Genomic DNA, 20,573 nt, shown 5'->3' with positions numbered 1-20,573 from the left:
TGGTGGACATAAGCAGCGACAGAGAAGACGTGGCCATTAACTCTCATTTATAAACCAGGTGTATGTGTTCAGTATGGCTACTGACTCAGTGACGTCTACAGTTCGGTACTAGTTCGTCATCCGTATCAGGTGACGGAATGGCTGTATTTGTGCAGAGGCATTATTAGTGTGCAGCCTTGGTCAAAAGTCTTTAGACCACAGGCTTCGCTTTTTAGGCCCTGTACTGGAGGACTCGGAGCTCCCTTACAGCTCTAAATCCCTTTTGGGTGAGGGAACTTTCGTACCCACCTTTCACGACCGTTCGGTGCTTACAGGGACGCTTTACAGGGGCTTTACAGGGTCCTTACAGGGCGTTTTACAGGGCAGGTGCGCCATACTGGTCAAAAGCAAACAATGCAACCCGAAGGCCTTTGACCAAGCTTCCCTTTAGGAGGCACGATGAAAATAAGCATCTATGCAGCTGAAACGGGCGCAACCTTATCACTCCAATTAATGCTGTTTTCGATGTTCAAAGTGCCCAGCGAGGGCAGTGTACGGAGCTGACACATAGCGCGGCGAATTTCTGAGCGCTCCGACTGCCAGCAACGAGCAAGCTTCGATCATGCCACACTGACAACTGCTGGCAAAGTGCAGGTGGCCTGTTGCAGGAATGAGTTACGTAAACGGCTGACTCAGGCAGTTCAGCTATTTTGCCAGCTCATGTGAGGGGTACTTTGGCCAAAGGACGTCGCTCCTATCTACGCTCGCGAATAACGAATAACGAGACAGCTTAAAACAAAGAAACGATATTACAGAGAAGGCGAAAATGAAAATGCCGACAACGCAGTTCAACGTCCTCGGCATGGTTTTTGATGCAAACAGAAATGAGAGAGAGGTCACGTAACCGGATGAAGCACCCCTCCACCTCTCCTCCATTTCACCTGTGACACAGTTCATGAAAAGGGTGCAGCTTCCCGTCCCTCTATTTGTGCAAACGGGAAAACTGGTTGCCTGTTTAGCACATCCCAAAGGCGTTCTAAATACTTGTCGTTTATACGACCAGGCCGCAGCTACACGATGGCCATTATCGTGCATAGCGAAGCATTTTGAGGATACATGAAGGTGTCCGTGCATCAGGACAAGAGCTTCAATAGAAGGAAAGGTGTTGTGGTTGAACTCAGCTCAGTTAGCCCGTACCTTCGAGGGGATGGAGATACTTTCGGTAGGCGCCATAAAGGCGGTGCAATGTGGGACAAGGACACAGGAAGAAACACAAAAACCACATGATCGTTCCCGCTTGCTCCCCCTTTGCGACGTGTTTTCTTCAACTACACGCCAACTGGCGTGAACCAAAGTAATATGCGGGATTGGCCGTAGATCTGTGTTAAATCCTATAGAAAATGATGGAACGCCTATCTATCTAAACGTGAAATAGGGGCAAGAATACAAAATGGCAAGGACTAATGAGATTTTACGTCAATCGAATCTATCTTCGCCGTCTTCTATTCCTCCCCCCCCCCTTTTTTTTTTGCCTTTTCTTCTTCCAGGTCCACCTGTACGTTGCATTGAATCCAGACTAGTATATTTTACTTTATGTTTTAAGATTCTCCAACACTACCGGGCTGAGCTGGTAAACTCGCCGCGCCTTTTGTTTTAATGTCAAATAAACACTAACAATAATCACACCAAACACCAAGAAAGCGCAAAGTTTAGCTGCATAGATCCCTCACGATAAAACAAAAAAGAAACTAAGATACGTCTTTCAGCCGTGTCTCTTGAACTGAGGCGAAGGGCGGTATCTGGCATGTCTTCCACCCATAAGTGTTAACTTCCTCCACAGACGCAACTAGCATTCCTCAGAAAAACCCATGGCAGGAGGAAGTTCGCGTCACCGGTGCTTCTTTATTTCGGCAAGCCGGCAGTTCACGTCAGCTTCACCAAGCACGCAGAACCAGCACCGCAGACGCGCCGTAGACCCAGCTATAGCTATGGTGTTCCTACGAGAATGACCAAACGCGCTCAATTACTGCCCTCACAGCGTCGAGACACCGTGCATCCCGACGTTTACAAATGCGCTGGAGCTTCCGCCACGAATGCATCCATTACGAACACCGTACCGCGCCCTATGGAAATCAAGTCAAGCCAAGCATTGGTAGCCTCCTATAAAGCCATCGGATACAACTCAAGAACGAAGCGGCTTTTCCCGTCAAAGATGTCGAGACACCGTGCATCCCGACGTTTACAAATGCGCTGGTGCTTCCGCCACGAATGCATCCATTACGAACACCGTACCGCGCCCTATGGAAATCAAGTCAAGCCAAGCATAGGTAGCCTCCTATAAAGCCATCGGATACAACTCAAGAACGAAGCGGCTTTTCCCGTCAAAGATGTCGAGACACCGTGCATCCCGACGTTTACAAATGCGCTGGAGCTTCCGCCACGAATGCATCCATTACGAACACCGTACCGCGCCCTATGGAAATCAAGTCAAGCCAAGCATTGGTAGCCTCCTATAAAGCCATCGGACACAACTCAAGAACGAAGCGGCTTTTCCCGTCAAAGGACATCCTTCCAGCCAATGGCGTCGGGTGATTCTCATGAACCTGCTAGCGTGACCATGCAGACAGTGGCAGATGTAAGGGGATAGTCCCCTCAATCCACGGCCGGGGATATATAGTTCCCTCCACGCATTATCACGTCGCTCCCTGGATTGTCAACGTAGCAGGCTCCTGAGAATCAGCCGGCGCCATTGGCTGGAAAGGGGGTCATTTGACGGGGAAAAGCCGCTTCGTTCTTGAGTTTTATCCGACTATAAAAATGGCGCGGAAAACCATGTAGCAAGACATGAGAACTTCGCTCCAATGACAATTCCGCCGAGAGGCCCCGCGCGGCCTCCACGAGGAGACATTGCTATACTGCGCACCGCATCTGTTACCAGGCGTGTCGTAGCTTGAATTCGGGGCCTTCCCTTTTTCGCCACGCACTGCACAGATCGTTCCCAAAAGCGCTCCCCAGGCGCCCGCTCGAACGCTGTGCGCACCTGGAACAAGGACGGGACTCTCTGCGCCCGTTCGCAGCCGTCATCGCAGCAGGAGTTTTGACTTAACGTCATGTCTCGACTGATAGGGCGGAACCAAGTGATGTCGTGACATGCATTCTCTGCCACTGAAAGATGACGCCGTTTTACTACCCGGCAGCACCCTGCAGCAGGTCTCACCATAAAAAAACTGGTAGGGTTTCAACGCAGTTAAACCGAGTCGATACGTGAGAACGCATGTGTTTAGCTTGGTTGGCTCGTGGTTTTGATTTGATGCGTCGTCGGCACATCTGGCGACTCAGGTTAAGCTCTGGTCGAGGTTAAGCTGATTTCATCTGTTCGCATAGCGCGCGAGTGTGTTGCAGTTTGGCACGAAGCGGGATCGGCTACGGCGATGGCCTATTGCTCTCGCGCAGCGGCCTGCGAGGCTGATCTTTTCGCGCCACCGCGGGTTCGACTCCTAGTCGTGGATATTATCAGACTTCTTTTTTACTTAAAAGAGCCTCGCTGCTGCTAGGCAATAGTCCAAGAAAGATCGAGACAAGATTCATGGTCGGTGTTGGTGAGCATATGGGTGCTCTGCAATAACAGCAAGCAGTTCTGATTCATCCAGTGACTAATTAGCGCCAAGTGTAGTGGCGAGTCCACACTTCGGTAAAGAAGCATTATTTACTCTGCTCATCACTGAGACGGCCGCCGCGGTGGCTCAGTGGAGCTCGGCTGCTGACTCGAAAGACGCGGGTTCGATCCCGGCCGCGGCGGTCGGATTTTCGATGAAGGCGAAATTCTAGGGGCCGTGTACTGTGCGATGTCATCATCATCATCGTAATTTATTTTACCCTTAAAGGCCTCTGTTGAGGCATTAAATAAGGGGGGGGGGGGGACAAAGCAAATGCAACTGAGAATAATACGTTAATACAACAAAACATAATGCAATACAATAAAATGAAAAACGATACATCACAATACAACGTTGGTAAATAATGAAGGGCGCAAGGCTGAATTAGGCGGTACCAACAAAAACAAGAAAAGAATAAGTGTAGCTGGGTGAAGTTTGAGAAGTATCTTTTATTCAGTACAGTGATTAATTAATGCCTGTCGAAATTTAGTAGCGTCGCGCTCGTTAACAATGTAGTCGGGTAGCAGGTTCCAATTTTCTATTGCAGTTGGAAGAAAAGATTTATTAAATGCCAAGGTCGATCCATGTATACGTTGAATGCTGAGGAGGTTAAACAGGCGGCGCGATGTTCTGATGGGAGCTAGTAATAATGTGTCACGAAGATCAGGAAAATTGTAATATAATTTATGAAAGAGGCAGAGTCGTGCGATTTTCCGTCGGAGCTCTAGTGGCTGGATGTCAGTGCACGTTAAAGAACCCAGGCGGTCGAAATCCCCGGAGCCCTCCACTACGGCTTCCCTCATAGCCTGAGTCGCTTTGGGACGTTAAACCCTCACAAACGAAACAAACCAATCGTCACTGAGACGAACCTCGTTCGTCTGCTCTCTGTGCAAAATAGCAAGCAAGGCCAAAATGCGGGCTTCCTCCTCATTCGCGCCTGCAAGAGTAGTAAATGCAAGAGCGCGAACGTGACTCGGGAATTGCGCTTTGCGAGCCACAAGACTTTCAAAGGTGACACCTACCAGCGGCGCGTTAAAGGCGCTATGCACGGAACACGACATTCGCAGCCCCAACTACACGCGTATATCGGTGTTCCGGATATCCTTTACTGGCTCCAAGCACACGCGTCCACCACACTCCTCAGGTGTGCGCGAGAGTGTGCACGGGGCGGCAGATGTTCGACGAAACGCACGCGCCAAGCCCGCTTGGCTGGCTGGCTGGCTGGCGAGAGCGTTGGCGAGAGAGATATACAACTCCCGTGTTTGTCGCCGTCGCGCACGCCGCTCAGCTGCACGGCGACCTTGCCGAGGCCCAGCTGTTTGCCCCAAGTGCTTCAGCAGCAAGCCGCGGCAGACGCCTGAGTGACAAACCTGGCCTCCCTCTCTGTTTAGCTGCTGCCTGTTCGTGACTAGGTGACTTCGGCGAAGCTGAGTACATGCGCTTGGTGCGGCCCGTTCGCCTGTTCGGCTGATGGGCGAAATTGCGAAGAGGCGAACGAGTGAAATCTAAGGTGAAGGACTGGACCCTCTGATGTGCTGAAACGGGTGTAGAGTCTCGCATTAGCCCGAACCAAGGTATCGCATCGGACATGCAGCTGAACCTGCGCGTAATGAAGTGCAAAGCAAGAGCAAGCTATCGCGTTAGGCCGGAAATTTTGTCACGCCAAAAGGGAGTCTGAAGTCGCGTCTACTTGAGGTCACGTCAGGAACACTTTCTGAAACCAGGACATTTTGAAAGTCGGGTATAGTTACATAAGGGTTTCATGCATTTCTTAAATATTGAGCAACAAAAGGCAGGAAACCGTGGAACACAAATCAGGTGCCTGGAAAATCATATTTTGACACACTTCCCGCTGAAGACGAAGCCTTGGTCACTCTGCAAATTTTCTGGTACCATAGCCACCAAAGAAATGCGCGAAAATTTAGCACGCTTTTTAAAGACATCCATGAATTCGAAGCAGCACTGCGCCTGTGTTACGTGGCGTGAGCCCGCAATCTCTTCTCCAAATATCACCACACTGTAACGTGCCCGTGACAGCACTGCTCGAGCTCAAACACCGCGCACAAGCTCTGCGTAAACTCGCTCTAGCGTCTGTTTCCCCGCTTATAAATTTAACTTTATAAATTTAACTAAGCGTGTCAGAGTGAGCGAGGCTTTCACAGGTGTAGGGTCCATATAATACTGTGTATCAAATGAGTCTGCTAGGAGAACAGAGGAAATGATGCAACCCACGACGATGCTATTGCTAGCTTGCACTACACAAAGGCCCACCAATCTCTGCGCTGCGCAGTTTCACAAGCATTCAACTCTGTAGAGGCCATGGCTGGAACGCAACGGCTAACTGACACACAGTATTAGGTAGAAAAGAGTTTAAAACCTGCGACATCTCACCAAATAACAGTCCTATTCAGCCGGCGGCGCGAACCTTTGCGGGAGAAAAATGGGGACAGCTGTCGCGGAGGGGGGATCCGCCCTGGTGGTTAAACCAATGTCTTTTTCAATATGGCCGCCCTAATTGGCCGGTTTGTTTCACAGATATGGTTGCATAGAAGGCCTTGAAATGCAATACAGGGTTTAATCATTGCATTCTCTTTTGTGCCCCTCTCGTCTGAAACAATCTTTTTACTCTGATCGGATGCTGGCTGATGAAACAATTCCTGCTCATTTGTGCAGCAGCATAACACTTGCATGGCTGTTGCTGAATCTGTCAGACTAGAAATTTTATATTTCTCTACTGACGCTTGCTGCCTGGGCTACTGCAAGATGTCGCCTCAAGAGGCCACTCCTCGCGCTGAAAGAATACTATACAAAAAGCCCTTTACTTTCTGGCTAAGGGCTGAAGGGCATAAAAAATATATGCTTATCATCTGTTCACACCCAGTTCCTCATCTTTACGACAAAGCTGGCGTACGAGGAACGCGTGTGTCGTAAAAAGTGTTATGCGATTTCTCCACGACGACTCGAAAGCGCATTCACCTCGCAACTTTCTTGATAACGAGAAAACTAGATGTTCTCTCACTGCACATTGTTAAAGAAAAAAAACGAAAATTAATCTTTCAGGACCACTGCAAAGGATTTGAACCCATCATTCTCCGGATGGAATTTAACGATGCGAGCATAGAATATGCCGCAGAAAAATGTTTACTGCCGCTGACGAGTCACCACTCATGTCTGCCACACCGCCGCATGGGGCATGCCTACACGGGCTATTAGCGAATAACTGCGGCGATGACATAAACGGAAAGAAAGCACAAACTTTACCCAATAATGTCATAAAGGCAGTGGCGTTCACTTTCCTTAAAGGCCTTCATTATCACTGCAGAAAGTTACTTCTACGCTAACAGCACGACTGGCATTTCATCGAGAATAACTTTGAAGTGAGAATAAAATCAGTTCGCCGGGCCGTTCTGATTCGCGTAAAAAAAAATTAGAAATATAGGTCACGTTTTTTGTCATGTCTGATGTACAACAAAATCACGCTCCCACAGAAATGCCACCAAACCTCTCGTTAACGACAACGTTCGGTCCGGACCTTGATTAGTACAGCATCGTAGCTATGATTAGTAAGACGATACAAAAAAATAAACTGCCGGCTCAGCTACAAAGAGAGAAGCGCGTACAGGGACGCACACCTCAGGTCCTAACCCTCAATAGTAAGCAACACTCACGAAAGAAACCTATAAAGGATTCCTAGTGACGTCAGAGAAACGCAGACGCCACCACACTTCTCCCGTCTGTTCTTCGTCTAGAAGGCGCAACAAGCAAGCATTCTTCTCCAACTGTCGCCGTCGCCAGCGTGCAACCTGTCGGAGCCCGATAACTCTTCTCTGTATACCACCGCAACGTATTGCTTGCTTAATCTGAAGACTGCGCGTCATTTTTCTCCGTCGACGGCGCATTCACACCAGTCTCCAGTTCCCCCCTTGTTTAGCAGTCTTTCCTGCGTAACGCGTCATCCCCATTTCTCCGACACAGTGGGGCCAGGTGTGCCGCTCGATCGAGCACAATGTCCTGTACGCGCCACCGCCACTGCCTCGCGAATAATAGTAAGAGACCCGGCACACAAGCAAGAATCTCGCAGGCTCAGCAGCACTTCTAGACTGGTCCGTATACACACGAGGCATGTCAGTCACTCATGCACACGATGCAGCTACTCGCGTGCGCTTGTAAGGTCTCACGAGATCGATGTCAATACGTCGACGGTAGAGGCTCGGATCCTTTTATACGACGTCGCGTAAATCGAGAGAGAAAAAAAATTGCGTGCCATCAAACTCTGCAACCTAAATGAAGACTTTTCTTTAACGGTCTTCCCGCGATATGCTTTGGAGCCAAATAATGATTGCCTTGATTAAGCTTTGGGAAACGAGGGGTGGGGGGGGGGGGGGGGGGTGCGACTGCGTTAGATTCAAAACATTTTGGAGTTAATGTGCGAACACTCAGTGCTGCCGCTTCCGCAATTCTGACTTCAATAACGAATTAAGCGCAAAAAGAAACCATTACCGATCTCTACAGCGGGACCGCTAACGAGTATTGGTTTCAGATAAGCGCGAAGACAAACAATGCGAAAACGCAGCGCGTTTATCGCGAAAGTTGGACGTAGAGAGAGATAGAATAGACGGAAAGAAGTAAGGCAGGGAGAACCGCAGCAAGAGAAAGCAGTTCACTATACTTCTCTGGCGAAAGCAGACAAGAGAGAGAGAGCCAGAAGAAAATAACTACGTGTATTTGAACAGAGTAACTGCGATCTTTTTGTTCGCCTCAGTCACGCGTTTGATGCGAATATTGTCACGCATCACCACGATAGGCCATTCGGCGTCGACGTTAACTGTGACGTGGATATTATTACTATTTCGCTGGTTTCACATAAAACGCATGCCTGGTGGTTCTATTTTTCGAGGCGGGTATTAAGTTCTCCCAGCTGCGGAACTGCCGCAAGTGTGCTTCTCTTTTAGCTCAGACCGCTTGGCACAGACATGCAGCTACAACGAGTCAGCCCTGTTTGCGAAGAGATGTCGCCGCGGCTTGGCGCATTAGCGCGTGACATACCCTTGTCATGTACCGTCCACATCACGAGATCTCCTGGTGACAGGAGCACCAGGAAACATGGCTTAAATCGAAAAACAAAGGAATGGCAAACGCCGACCAATCACATTTAAAAGTAGCGCCTAAGCATTGTTGTATATAACGGTGCATCTAGGAAGTGTTCCTGTTGTGACGGTGTCGCTTGTCGGGCTATGAAAAGCCGCCGGAAAGCGTTTTGTTGTGTTGTACATAGAAAACGACTGATTGTGCAAGGCATGGAGGCATATTGTGTACCTGAGGGTTTGGGCTCCTAGGACGTGTCAGTTTAGTTTGTTACTGTCATATATGTACTGACTTAGCTAGTCCCTAGTAAAGAATTTTTTTTCTGCACTAACGCATACCTAGCAGTCCTGCTCTTAATGCTCCTCTGCGTTTACTTTGTATCTCCCCCTCCTCAGCTAGAACAGAGTATCAAAACGTCTAAAAAATACACACGTAGTAACCAATAGTTAAGGAAAATTTGGAGAATAAGAAAAATTTGCTACGCCGGTTTCGTCCTACCGGAACAGAACGTTGTATCTATGCGTCTCGCGTTGAGAAGCTGAGGCGGGAAAAAAATGCATGCCCCTTTCCTGAGTTACGCCAATGGTTTAAAAGGCTGCATTGAGACAGCTAAAACATCAGACATATGATCTATACTTGTCACCAACTAGTAAGGATACTGACAAAATTTTCTTTCGACCTACACTCGCAAACTCACAGGTCAGATTTATATTGCTTTGTCGTCTAGAAATCACGCCTCGGGGAAGTAAAACATAGCTATACACTTGGATATCTGCCATCACACCAGCTGAGGCGGTGAATACACTCCGTCTACTTCGATTAGACGTGCCTGTCGCTGCCGGCCTCCCAGAATTCGTTTCTCCGGCTGCTTCGGATGCACAGAGCCCACTCCATAAGGTGCGATTCTGCACTGCGGTTTGTCAACTATGGCCCAAAAACTCACGCGGAATGCACCCCCCCCCCTCCCCCCACATTCCCTTTTCTTTTCTTTGTACCCACTGCAGTCTTTTCTTGCGATATAATATGCGGCTCCCAAAAGGCAGCAAAAGCGCACAAAATTGAGGCATTCGACCAGCACTGCCGCTTCCGATGAATCGCTTAGAAAAATTCATTCCTGACTTGGCGCGGTCCCCTTGCAAAGAAGTGACAGGTGCAGGTTCCCAAAGCTCTATAGCATCGCGGGACACCATGCCCCAAAGCTTCTGCACACCCACCCTCCTGGTATCACACTAAGCGTTTCGTAAGAAATGACGATTCGAAATGAGCCTATGCACTATAGAGTCAATGAATCGAATACTTCATAAGAGGAAGATGGCTCAGTAAGAGAACAGAATCCGTTATTAACATATATAATTAAATCACTGAAACTAGCAATAAGTAACGCTTTTTTCTTCGAGCTGTAGTAGACGTATACGAACTGCGGTTATAACGGTGAATCGACGCGAGGGGTCGAAACGCTGCTTTCACTCGCTTATACCCACGTGAATCAGCCGAATCGAATCGTATACCGTGCAGACAAAAGTCCAAGTTCCGCAGGCTGTAGCGAATCCCCGTGACGCTTGATCAGCGCACGAAGGCAGCGATCTTACCCGTCGTACGTGTCAGCCTCGGGACGCGCACGTCACTGCATGAAGGCTTTTGAACCCCCGCGTAGAGGAGTACAGACAATGCTAGCATGCTGTGAAACAATGGTGCTGCTTCCGTCTGAGCCAGTGCTTAAGACAATGGCTGTCATTACTTCTTGAGCTGCCTTGAGCAGCGTAGGAACGAGAACGTCGTGAACCTTTCGAAAGCTAGCAGGCGCAGCAATCATATCGAATCTCAATCGAATCAATCTCAACGTACTGAAACAAGATGGAGAAAGGTATCCAATGCTTGCGAAAACACATCATGAAGCACATGAATAAACGTGGGGCGACTGAACAACCATTAGCAGCGCGATTTGAATTGATAGTTTAGGTTAAACCGCATCGAAAGCATTGGCGAGGAAACTACAGACCCATATTGGTTTGACCGCAGGGTCAGGCCGAGGACGGAGAGCATTGTCTCACTGTGACACACTCGCGCTTGTTTTGACAGAGACGCGCACTGTCATCAGCGGACGACAGACGGACAAGAACTGGCACTAAAAAGAAACTGCATGGATTGGGGGGGGGGGGGGGGGGGGGGGACATAGAACCGAACCTAGGGCGCAAGAAGAAAAGAAACAATGCATGAGTCACTGTTTTCTTGGCCGACGCAGGCAAAAGCGCATACGCTTCTTGTTTCGTCGAGCCTCGGCAAATATTCTAAGGAATAATGGAAACACTTGGCAGCGGTGATCAATTATTTCGGGATTTGGGAATGCTTATGTCAGCGTTACAAATCACAGCTTCAGCTTTGCTCTGGTTCGAAGCATGCCGAGTAAGCAGACCCGACTATACGCGCCGATTCGTTCACCTTTGTTTCTTTTTTGTGCTCTTTTTTTTTCAATTTGCAGAGTCAGCGAAGTTCTCGGAGCTCATTATAGAGTGAAAACGATGGATATGGATAAGCAATAAATTACAGTCACGCGTCTGGTTACGAAGTGTTTCTTTGAATCTAGATCTGATTTTAAAAACGAACGCTCTCATTTCGAGCAGCTGCGAACCAGGATGGTGCAAGCGAATTTAGTGCGAAGCCACGAAAGCGCAAATGGCCGTTTGATGCAAGCGGCAGCCGACGATTCTCTTCGCTGAGTTCATCACTGCAGCCGCCACTGCAAGCTGCCATGACACGAGGCGCAGGCAAATTCTTGTCAACGATGGACCAAGCTTGACAGTCCGACTGAAGCGCTCCGCTCTTCAACTGCGGACAACCCGGGACTGCGACTTAATAACCTGACGTTTCACGATCCTTATCCACCAAAAAAGAAAGAGGAAACCTAATCGAAAAACAACTGCCAGCTCGAACAAGAGCAAGATCTGCTCGGTTCGTTGTTTTCGTGCAGAGAGAAAGAGAAGTTTTCTGCCTCAACTTTATTTTATTTTTTGCACGAATGCATGAGACAGGCTTAGACAGGCTTCGAAAATAGAGGGCAACGTACGGGAAGGCCCAAAAGACAAAGATATCAATATAATTTTAAATGGAAGCAAAACTAACGCATGTCCTGTTGATAGCTACATTGTTTCTTTTTCGCTAGGTTCCCGAGCCGCAAGCGCGAAAAAACAGTGTTCTTGTGTGTATTTTTTTCGCACCGCCTTGAACACCAAGCTCTCAGTGCCGAGTTGTATTCTATTCGGGAAATTATTTCTTCTCCGAGGAATTTAAGAAGTAAATTCTCGGTCAGAAGGCAAACAGCGTGGGTTTTGGCCGAATCTCAAAACAGCAAAATTTCGTCTTTTCTTTTTCCAAATTTCCTGCGGGTAAAAAGAGGCCAGAAATAAGAACTTATTGGGTCCAAATAAGCGAATTTTCAGTTACGGCACCAAACATCGCTGCGCCAGTCCGCGGAGACGACGCGATCGCGCAAGCCACGCAGAGAGCGAATAGGTGCGTCGTCTCACCCCAGTCGAAGACGACGTCGGACGATGAGGCCTTCCTACTCTCGGTCGCCGACAGCGGCGTGTTCACTTTGCGCGGAGCGTACAGCTGGCTCAGGTATCCGTAAAGGCATCCGCTGCAATGCTGCAGGCAGCCCTTCAGGCAGGCTGCCATCTCGCCGACGCACCACCGCACGCGCGCACAACAAAGTCAAACGAACGCGCACACACACGCGCACTACGATGCACCGTCGGGAAAGACGAGCAGAAGGGGAAAAAACAAATTTCTTCGCGAGCAAAAGAAGGCACAGCAAGTCACGCGTTTCACGCCGGCTCTAATGGGGAGGGGGCCCTACTCGCGTTGGCGCGGGCTAGCGCTCTACAACTACGGGCGGTCGTACTGCACGCACCGAGCAGACGCCGCGTCGCACCGGCAACTTGGCCGGCCACACAACGAAATCGAAAGCGAAGCGCCGAACGAGGCGCCGAGGAGCAACGACGCCCCCTCCACTCTCCTCTTTCTCCTTCTCCTCTCTCTTTCTCCATGGGCAGCAGCAGAAGGCGCCGATTGAGAGAGGAGGTGTCTGCGCTAACATGTGCGCCGAACGAAAGAGAGCGAGCGAGAGAGCGTGACGTCGTGCGACGTCACGGAGGTAAGAGAAGAACCGTTCGTTCGGCTCCATACGGCTGCAGGTTGCGGGGTGCGCGCAAGGAGGAAACGCAGTGCCTCTTCCATCTCGCGCCAGGCAGGGGTTCGTCTTGGCGGGAAAAGCGTTTGGGAGGTTGCTGTAGCAACGCGCAGAGAGGCGGGAACTCTCTCTTCTTTTCGATTAAACGCGCGCAGCTCACATAAATGAAGAGGACGAACTTCCGCCCACTGACGTCTCGATGTTGATACTCGGGAGCTCGCAGTGACGGGAGGAAGCGCGCGAAAACATGATACAAAGAGGGATCCAGTGCAGAGAGGTCTGCTCGCGTAGGCGGCATATAAGGTGGGTGTTAGCAAGTAAGAGGGAAGGTTGAGTACTCCTCGCTCCAAGTCAAGACGAGGGATGTCTTACTTCCATGCTAGAGGGCGCTGTCGGTGTGGGCGGCTGAGAGCCAGCCTGACACGACCGAGGAGTGGAGTGTCTCTGTCAGCATGTTCGTGTTGGACACGGTTTCGAGATTAGGACTTATTTTGACGACAGAGCATCGCCAGATTTATGTAGCATGCGGCGTTCACACGTGACCTTATAATAGTGCCACTGTTTTCAGGCGACGACTTTATGTCTTTTTTTTTTTTCATCTAAGTCAGACGCGGCTTCGCAAAGATGTACAGTCGCGGGTAAAAAAGATTAGCACACGAAACGGAACACCAGAGCGCCGGAATGACAACACGTGGCGCTGCGGGTGCCGAAGAGGCTGATAACGAGAGTGCCGGTCCGTTCCCATTCTACAGTATTAGGGGGGTTCAGTGGACTGCCACGGACGAGCAAAATTACTGGCTAAAAGCAGCGCTATCAGCTATTGTTCCCGCGAGTTCCTTTTGACAAACCATCGCGGACATAAAAAAATCAGTAATAAAAAGAAGCGATCTTTGCTTGATAACCGAGCCAAAATAAATGCCGCATGCGCAGTCACGTAGGGTTGGCACTTCAACGACCGGGGGTGCACGCTTGATAAAGCTTACTTCCTGCCGTCCCCCCCTAGGCTGCAAAACATGGAAACGGCCCGATAAGTTGGTCTGCGTACCGCAGCGCCGCGTGGTGAGATATACGAATTCTAATCGCCAGTGATCTGTGCTAATATTTTTTGCTCGCGACTGTACGAACAGCAGAACTTACTTCTTCCTTTCGCTGCACTTGCACACAGAAGCGAACAGAAAAAGATTTAGTTACTGACGTGCCCGGAGAGCTCATGAAAAGACATGTCCCCAGTTGTACTCCCACGGACTCTATAAACTTTCAGCAACCAAAGTTCATTGCTAAACTGGAGGAGTGGTTTATAGGTTACATACAACCCTACGACACACTTCTCTTAAAAGAACCAGCGAACGGGTTGAAGGGAGGTTGTTGAGCTTTAAAATGGAGGTTAGGGTCTTACTGGCTTGCCTCCACGGACACGTCTACAGAACGCTTCACTTCGGCGCAAAGAAAGCGAAATCTCTCCGTTCCTGCCCGGTTGCGGAGACGAAGCAAGAGCGCAAGCACCCACTTTCTTTCTTTCTTTCTTTCTTTCTTTCTTTCTTTCTTTCTTTCTTTCTTTCTTTCTTTCTTTCTTTCTTTCTTTCTTTCTTTCTTTCTTTCTTTCTTTCTTTTTTCTTTCTTTCTTTCTTTCTCTCTTTCTTTTTTCTTTGTTTCTTTCTCTCTTCCTTTCCTTCTTTCTTTCTTTATTTCTTTCTTTCTCTCTTTCTTTCTTTCCTTCTTTCTTTATTTCTTTCTTTCTTCCTCTCTTTCTTTCTTTCTCTCTTTCTTTCTTCCTTTCTTTCTTTCACGCGCGCCGCTGCAGGCAAGTATGCCGAGGTCTGTGTTCGCCTATAAAACGGAGGGCAAACTGATGCGGAGGAGGAGGACAAGGCATCTCCACGCCAGCCAGCGAGGTTATTAACACGGATAAGGAGACGGTGCGCGAAGCTTTCTTTCCTCGTGACCGCGGTGAAACGCCTGAGTTGGCACTGCGCTGACCTCCCCTCGAGTCCCTCAGCGGTGTTGTGCTCTCGAAACGCGCGCCAGTTCTGAGGTTAAACAGGGTTGGTATGGGCCGAGAAGGGGAGAGCGCCATTTACGGCTCTCTCCCAAGGGCATCAGGTCTTAACCAGCGCACGCCCTCGATAGTGCCTTTCTACCTTCGCTAGCGCCTTCGCGTGCTTTTCGGCAGCTGCCTCTTCGTAATGAAGGCCCTGTCGTCGCTGTTCCCGTCTCTACGTTGTTGTTCCTGTATATATCGTCGTGCCTTTCTTTTTTTTTTTTGTTCATGATCGGCACAGAAGAGCTAGGGCGGCGCTCGAAACGAGCGCATATATGACCGGCTCGACGTTCCAAGACACCGAGTCGTAAACGACCTTCGCCATGCGCTTGTAATCAGAAGCCTGCTGGGACCTTCTAGTGTAACTTCCCGTGTCCCTGTCCCCCGCTCTGTTCCTAGCTGTAGGTTTTACATTTCTTTTTGCCTGTCTTATACACACCATCTTGACGAGATCTTCAACCCAGTAAAACTTGGGGTATTGACCTCTGATTCCAATCCCTGCCCCCTCTCAGGTATTCAGGGACCACCTCTCGCGACACAGCTTCGCTTGAGCGCTGCCGTGTAAAACACGCACCTCTTTCAACAAAGAATGTTACTAAAGCAAAATATATTTGAGAAAACTTTCGCACTTGATAAGATGAGGCAGAAAGTGCTATTCTAGTAGAATGAACACGCTTATTTCGTTAGCAGGACGGTGTGTTAAGCTATAAGAGTTTCCGAGTTCTTCGCAGCATCAGTGGCATGCATGGGGGCATCCGGATAAATATAAAGCCCTTACTCCGGAACGCACAATTACTTTGAGGTATAAATGTAGCCCCGTGAAAATAATTAAGTTCGCACTAATGAGCGCTGTCTACAAAGAGACGGCCTTTAGTCAGATGTTAGGTTTCTACTGCTGATGGCCTTCTTGTCTTGTTGTTCGCCAGTACATACATGCCGAGATCACCGTGCAACGCATGCATGTAAAGACTCCTTTGGATGACGTGTAGCAGGTGGATGATTTGTGCTTCACTGTTTCTAAGTGAATCAGTGCATTCCATCTTAAAGTTCTCCTTCAGCCCCACACTAAAGCGCCTCCAATGCAGATACGAATCCAAGCAGCTTGCCCACCATCGATGTCTTCAACTACCCTTGCACCATTCACTTGAAACCAAACCACTCCAACGAACATTCATCTCACACAGGGCCCCCACTAGTATGACTGGAAGCAACAACCCAACATGTCAACTATGCCCGGAAGTTCCGCGACGACATAGTTCGCCTGATCCGAACCCCGAAATAAAGCATTCACGACAAGCGAGCCGAATAGCAAAAACAAAGAAAGACCCGGCATCAACGCAACAACGTGACACGCAGGAAGGACTACGAACAAATGTTGGCGCTGCCCGCGTTCTCGGCCATGCTCGTTTGCGTGCGCATATAAAACAAGCCGGTGGCGGCGCCCGGATGGGAACAAAAGCCATCTATTCTCAGCGACTTCCAGGCAAGCATGAATACGCTTTCGCTTGAAAGACACATGCGGGAACAGTATACGCATAGTAGCGGCAGAAACAGCAGCACCATGGCAGTGAGGGCAACAAAAAAGGAAAAGTACAACGATCCCATGCTGTACTTGGGTCGCTGCTTCCGGCCCGAGGTCCCCCCACCTCCCCCTTTTCTTTTAAACGCCAGCTTCCTAAACATAGCCGCACAATGCACGGCCCGGCACAAGGCAGCCGCTGCGGCCCACTTCCTGACCGTGTCGCTCAGAACACGGACCGCCCGCGTCGCCGCCGCCGACAGTGTGGCACAGCACCAACTATGTCGTCGCCCGCCCAGCTTTCGAGCCGAGGAACGCGGCGCCGGACTGGACTCCTTTAGCGTAATCCGCCAGTGGATAGTTGTCCCGTCACAGCGACGAGTTCCGAGACAGTTCGGAGCTAAAGTGGTCCTAAACGTTGCCACCTATACGGCATGCAGCCTCACACCTGGTCGCGAAGGCGCCGCAATTATGCGACCATAAGTCAAGTCGAATCTAGGTCGACAGCTCCGTCTTTTCTGTAGCAGCATATGCTTTCTTTTCGGCGCGTGGAAAGAAAACAAGAGCAGAAAAAAGCCACGAGAGCGAGTCGGGGCCTCGTACTGAATGGTGTCAAAGTGCTGAGGAGTCAAAGTGCGAAGAAATAACAAAAGGTGCGTAAAGTTGAGACACTTATTCTCAGCGAGAAGCATTCGTTGTCGGCACAATAGTGGTTGGGCACTGCACTTAATTGCGCGCCAAGGCCCCTGGATGCTGCTAGTCAAGTAGAGGCGGAGAGAAGACAGTCTGCTCTTGCTCACACGGTTTCTGGCAGCGTTGAATTTGTTGGGACATCATGCAGCACAAAGCGACAGGTTGGAACTGGTAAAAGGCAATCCTGCTTTCTTCTTTCTCTCTCCGCAGCGTACAGAACACCGTGGTCACAGCTGGGTTGCCCTGCGGGTTATTTCTAGCACTTTTCATCTTCAGACAAAAGAAATAGTGCCCCTATTTCAAATATTATATTTGTCCCTACGCAGGCATACGAAGTGCATAGAAAGGGAACCCGCGAAAACAGACGCAAGACAAGAACAAAGAAGGCACACACCCCAACGCTGGTGTGTGCCTTCTTTGTTCTTGTCTTGCGTCTGTTTTCGCTGGTTCCCTTTCTGTGCAATATGAACCAACTAGCCCAGCGGTTTGCACTCCTGAGCATACGAAGTGGCTGCGCGTAGTAATATTGCTTCAAGTGGAGGGCAAAGTAGTCCGTCTGCCTTCTAGTCTTAAACATGGAGTATTCTTACCCATCACCTCATTCCTACAGATCCAACTTCTCTTCAAAGTAACCACACTTTTTAAAGCACAACAGAGGCACGCTGCGTCGAGACAGCTCCCAACTGAGCGCGCAGCGCGGACATCCAACCGAAAGCACTTCCGCCCTCGCTTCCGGCAGACAGCCGCCGTGCATGAAGTCATCGCCCGCGTCGCCCTCTTCGAGCGTCGCGGGAGGACGTTGACAGGAGCTGGCGGACGGCGCGCAAAAGCGAGCTCACGCAATGTGAAGGCGCACGAACGAGTGAACTTAGCCATAAAGTAACGAGATCGCGAAACCGGACCCGGATGCAGCACCTACTGTACGGCCGAAGCGGTCACCAGTTGTCCCGTGACAGCCGGGACTGATTCAGGTCAGGAGGCGAGGCACCCCGCACGGCGTGACTGCCCAATTGTGTTCGTACTTCTCCCATCACGAACAGAAATGAACCTCACGTGGGTACGCTGTTTTCACCCCGCATGCCACAGGGAGAGTGGAAAGCGCAAAAACAAAGCGGAAGAGTATTTAGGACATATCTCTGCAGGGGTCAGATTCGCCGGTTGTATCTTACGTCTAAATAACCGAGCTAGCTCCGAGATTGTAGCCAGCCGATCACGATATCTCCGGCCCCCCGTCAATCAAAAACGGATCGAGCCTATGAAGCTGTGCGGATATAGCTGAGTGAATTCGGCCGCACATTTTGGTACAGAAATATCAGGCAGTACAACAAGGAGGTCGCATTGATGGAAAAAAACAAGAACAAACGTAATGACATCTAGCGCACGTGCCTAAAGGCTTGCGCAATGCAAGCTGCCATTGGCTTCCAACAGGCGAGACTACTTCACTTTCGCGTGTGCCTTTTTTTCTGTATTGCGCCTTCAGCACAGAGGACAAGCGGCCGGATAAGATAAGGAAGCAAGCGGGGGGGGGGGGGGGGGGGGGATTTTTTTGCAGATGGCGCAGGACAGGGTAAACTGAAGAACTGTGGGAAAAGGGGCTTTGTCCAGAAATGGGCATAGTTGGGCTGATAATGATCATGATGAAAGTGGTGATGATTTAGCACCAGAAAATGATTAGCACAGTTGATGAGACTGGTTACGTATTAGCTGGCTTTTTACCGCGGAGAACTATTTGTACAACACAAAGTCTTCTTCGATTCCCACGAGAAGCAGAGGTTTTCGCCGGTTTACTTTTCTCTGTTACCCAGTTTCAAGCTACATGACCAGAGTGCGGAGACACAATTGAGCGATATCTCTACGACGTCGCCACAACTAAAAAACTAACGCCTTAATAGACGCCTCTACCCTTTCTCTAATTCCTCCTCTTCCTCTGAAGACTAGCTCCTGACTTCTACTGCGCCTTGAAACACCTATCCCAACCAACACTATTTACATCGCCTACACCCAACACCTTAGGAAGACAAATGTCCATGGTGCGGCGACACACCAATCCTAAAACATACCACGTGAACATCCCCCCCCCCCCCTTTTCTAAAGCGGCATAGTGCGGCCCAGGAGTTGTGGAAGGTAAAGCTGGCCAGCGCACGCCTCAACGACCAGGCAGCAATCCTTCTCATCACCAGAAGATCTGCTGAAGCCTCCGGAGCCCTGCACTGGGGCCGGCCACATGTGCTCCAGCCGCCATCCTCTTCAATAAACATTTATTCACTCACTCATGCACTCACTCATTCTACGAATACTGATTTTAAATCCCGTATTTCGTGCCTTCTCTTTGTCTATCTGCACTTCCGTCCTTTTTTATTCTTCGAATGACACTCAGAAATATTTTCGGCAATCGAAGTTTCCAGCCTTGCCCCTATACTTGCCAAAACCACGTATGTAGACGGCCACCGCGCAATATATCAACGCGCTTCGATACGAAACATACTGCTGCCCGCATTGTCTCTTCAACTCACACGTGTGTTTCCAAGCTATTTTTCCTCTCGTCGCTTAACAACCGCACAGAACTGCGTCGCCGCCAATAGGACTCATGCTTTCTACGCGCCTTAGAATGTTCGCAATTTGCATACTTTTCGAGGCCCATGTCACTCGCTTATAGTCGATGCCACATGTGCCGCTCGACACTGCGAGTAGACCGTTTTACATTTACGCTTACCTTCCTTGGTAGAAGAAATCACGAACAGATTCCAAACTGTGGCAGTCGCTTTCCCTCTACCAACGGAGGTGTTCGGTCGAGGACCGGAAGGTATTCAAGCAAGCTTCGTTTTCAAAGACAGACGCACCTGCTCTCACTGCGTCGTCGGAGCCTTGTTTATAAAGCGGTACAAAGACTCATCTGGTGAAAAAAGCGATTCGTTGAACCTTTCCGCTGCCGACCAAAATTTATGTTCAGGTGGCACCAAAATACTACGGAGCATGCTTCGGTTTTTTTAATTTTTCGTACGCGCTGCGTAGAGAAGGAACACGGCGGCTTTTTGGGCTTATACGCGAGAACACGAGCGGCATGTGCTAACGTATGAATAAATTACTTAATGATTTTTTGTTATTTAAGGCTTGAGAAGAGTTTGATAGCTAAGGCGTGGTCCGTGATATTATGGCCGCGACTGTACGTGTGCATAAACGGGGTGACCTCTGTTTCTGTGCACGTTATAAAACTGGAATAGAAAAAAAACTTTTCATGAACAGAACGCAATCTTTCGTCTTTTCTCCTGCATCTGTTGCGCGCAACTATGGCGATCCGTGTTGGTACACAAAAGGCCCACGAAATGCATATTCAGCAGTTGCTTACCAAATGGTGCCGCGCTACGCACTCGATATAGTAGTGCTCGCTTTTGAATCCGGTAGGTTATTACGTGC

General features: G+C 49.5%; 1 protein-coding gene across 5 annotated transcripts in view; it reads right to left on the bottom strand.

The window, feature by feature from the left end:
• The window catches only part of Epac (Exchange protein directly activated by cAMP), a 518,190-nt gene that overhangs the window by 99,784 nt on the left and 397,833 nt on the right, over positions 1 to 20,573 (bottom strand). Inside the window, exon 1 of one of the 5 annotated variants that reach the window (XM_089545786.1) lies at positions 12,245 to 12,717. The exons of the other annotated variants lie outside the window; for them this stretch is intronic. Coding sequence (XP_089401912.1) covers positions 12,245 to 12,395 — 151 coding nt within the window. The 5' untranslated portion in view covers positions 12,396 to 12,717. Of the gene's footprint in view, positions 1 to 12,244; positions 12,718 to 20,573 lie in introns of those variants that run through there. 5 annotated transcript variants of the gene reach the window in all.

This window comes from Amblyomma mixtum, chromosome 5 (genome assembly GCF_055824585.1).
Source record: "Amblyomma mixtum isolate Tamu chromosome 5, ASM5582458v1, whole genome shotgun sequence".
Taxonomy (NCBI): domain Eukaryota; kingdom Metazoa; phylum Arthropoda; class Arachnida; order Ixodida; family Ixodidae; genus Amblyomma; species Amblyomma mixtum.
Note: the sequence above shows the minus strand (reverse complement) of the source record. Positions and strands in the feature narration are given on the sequence as shown.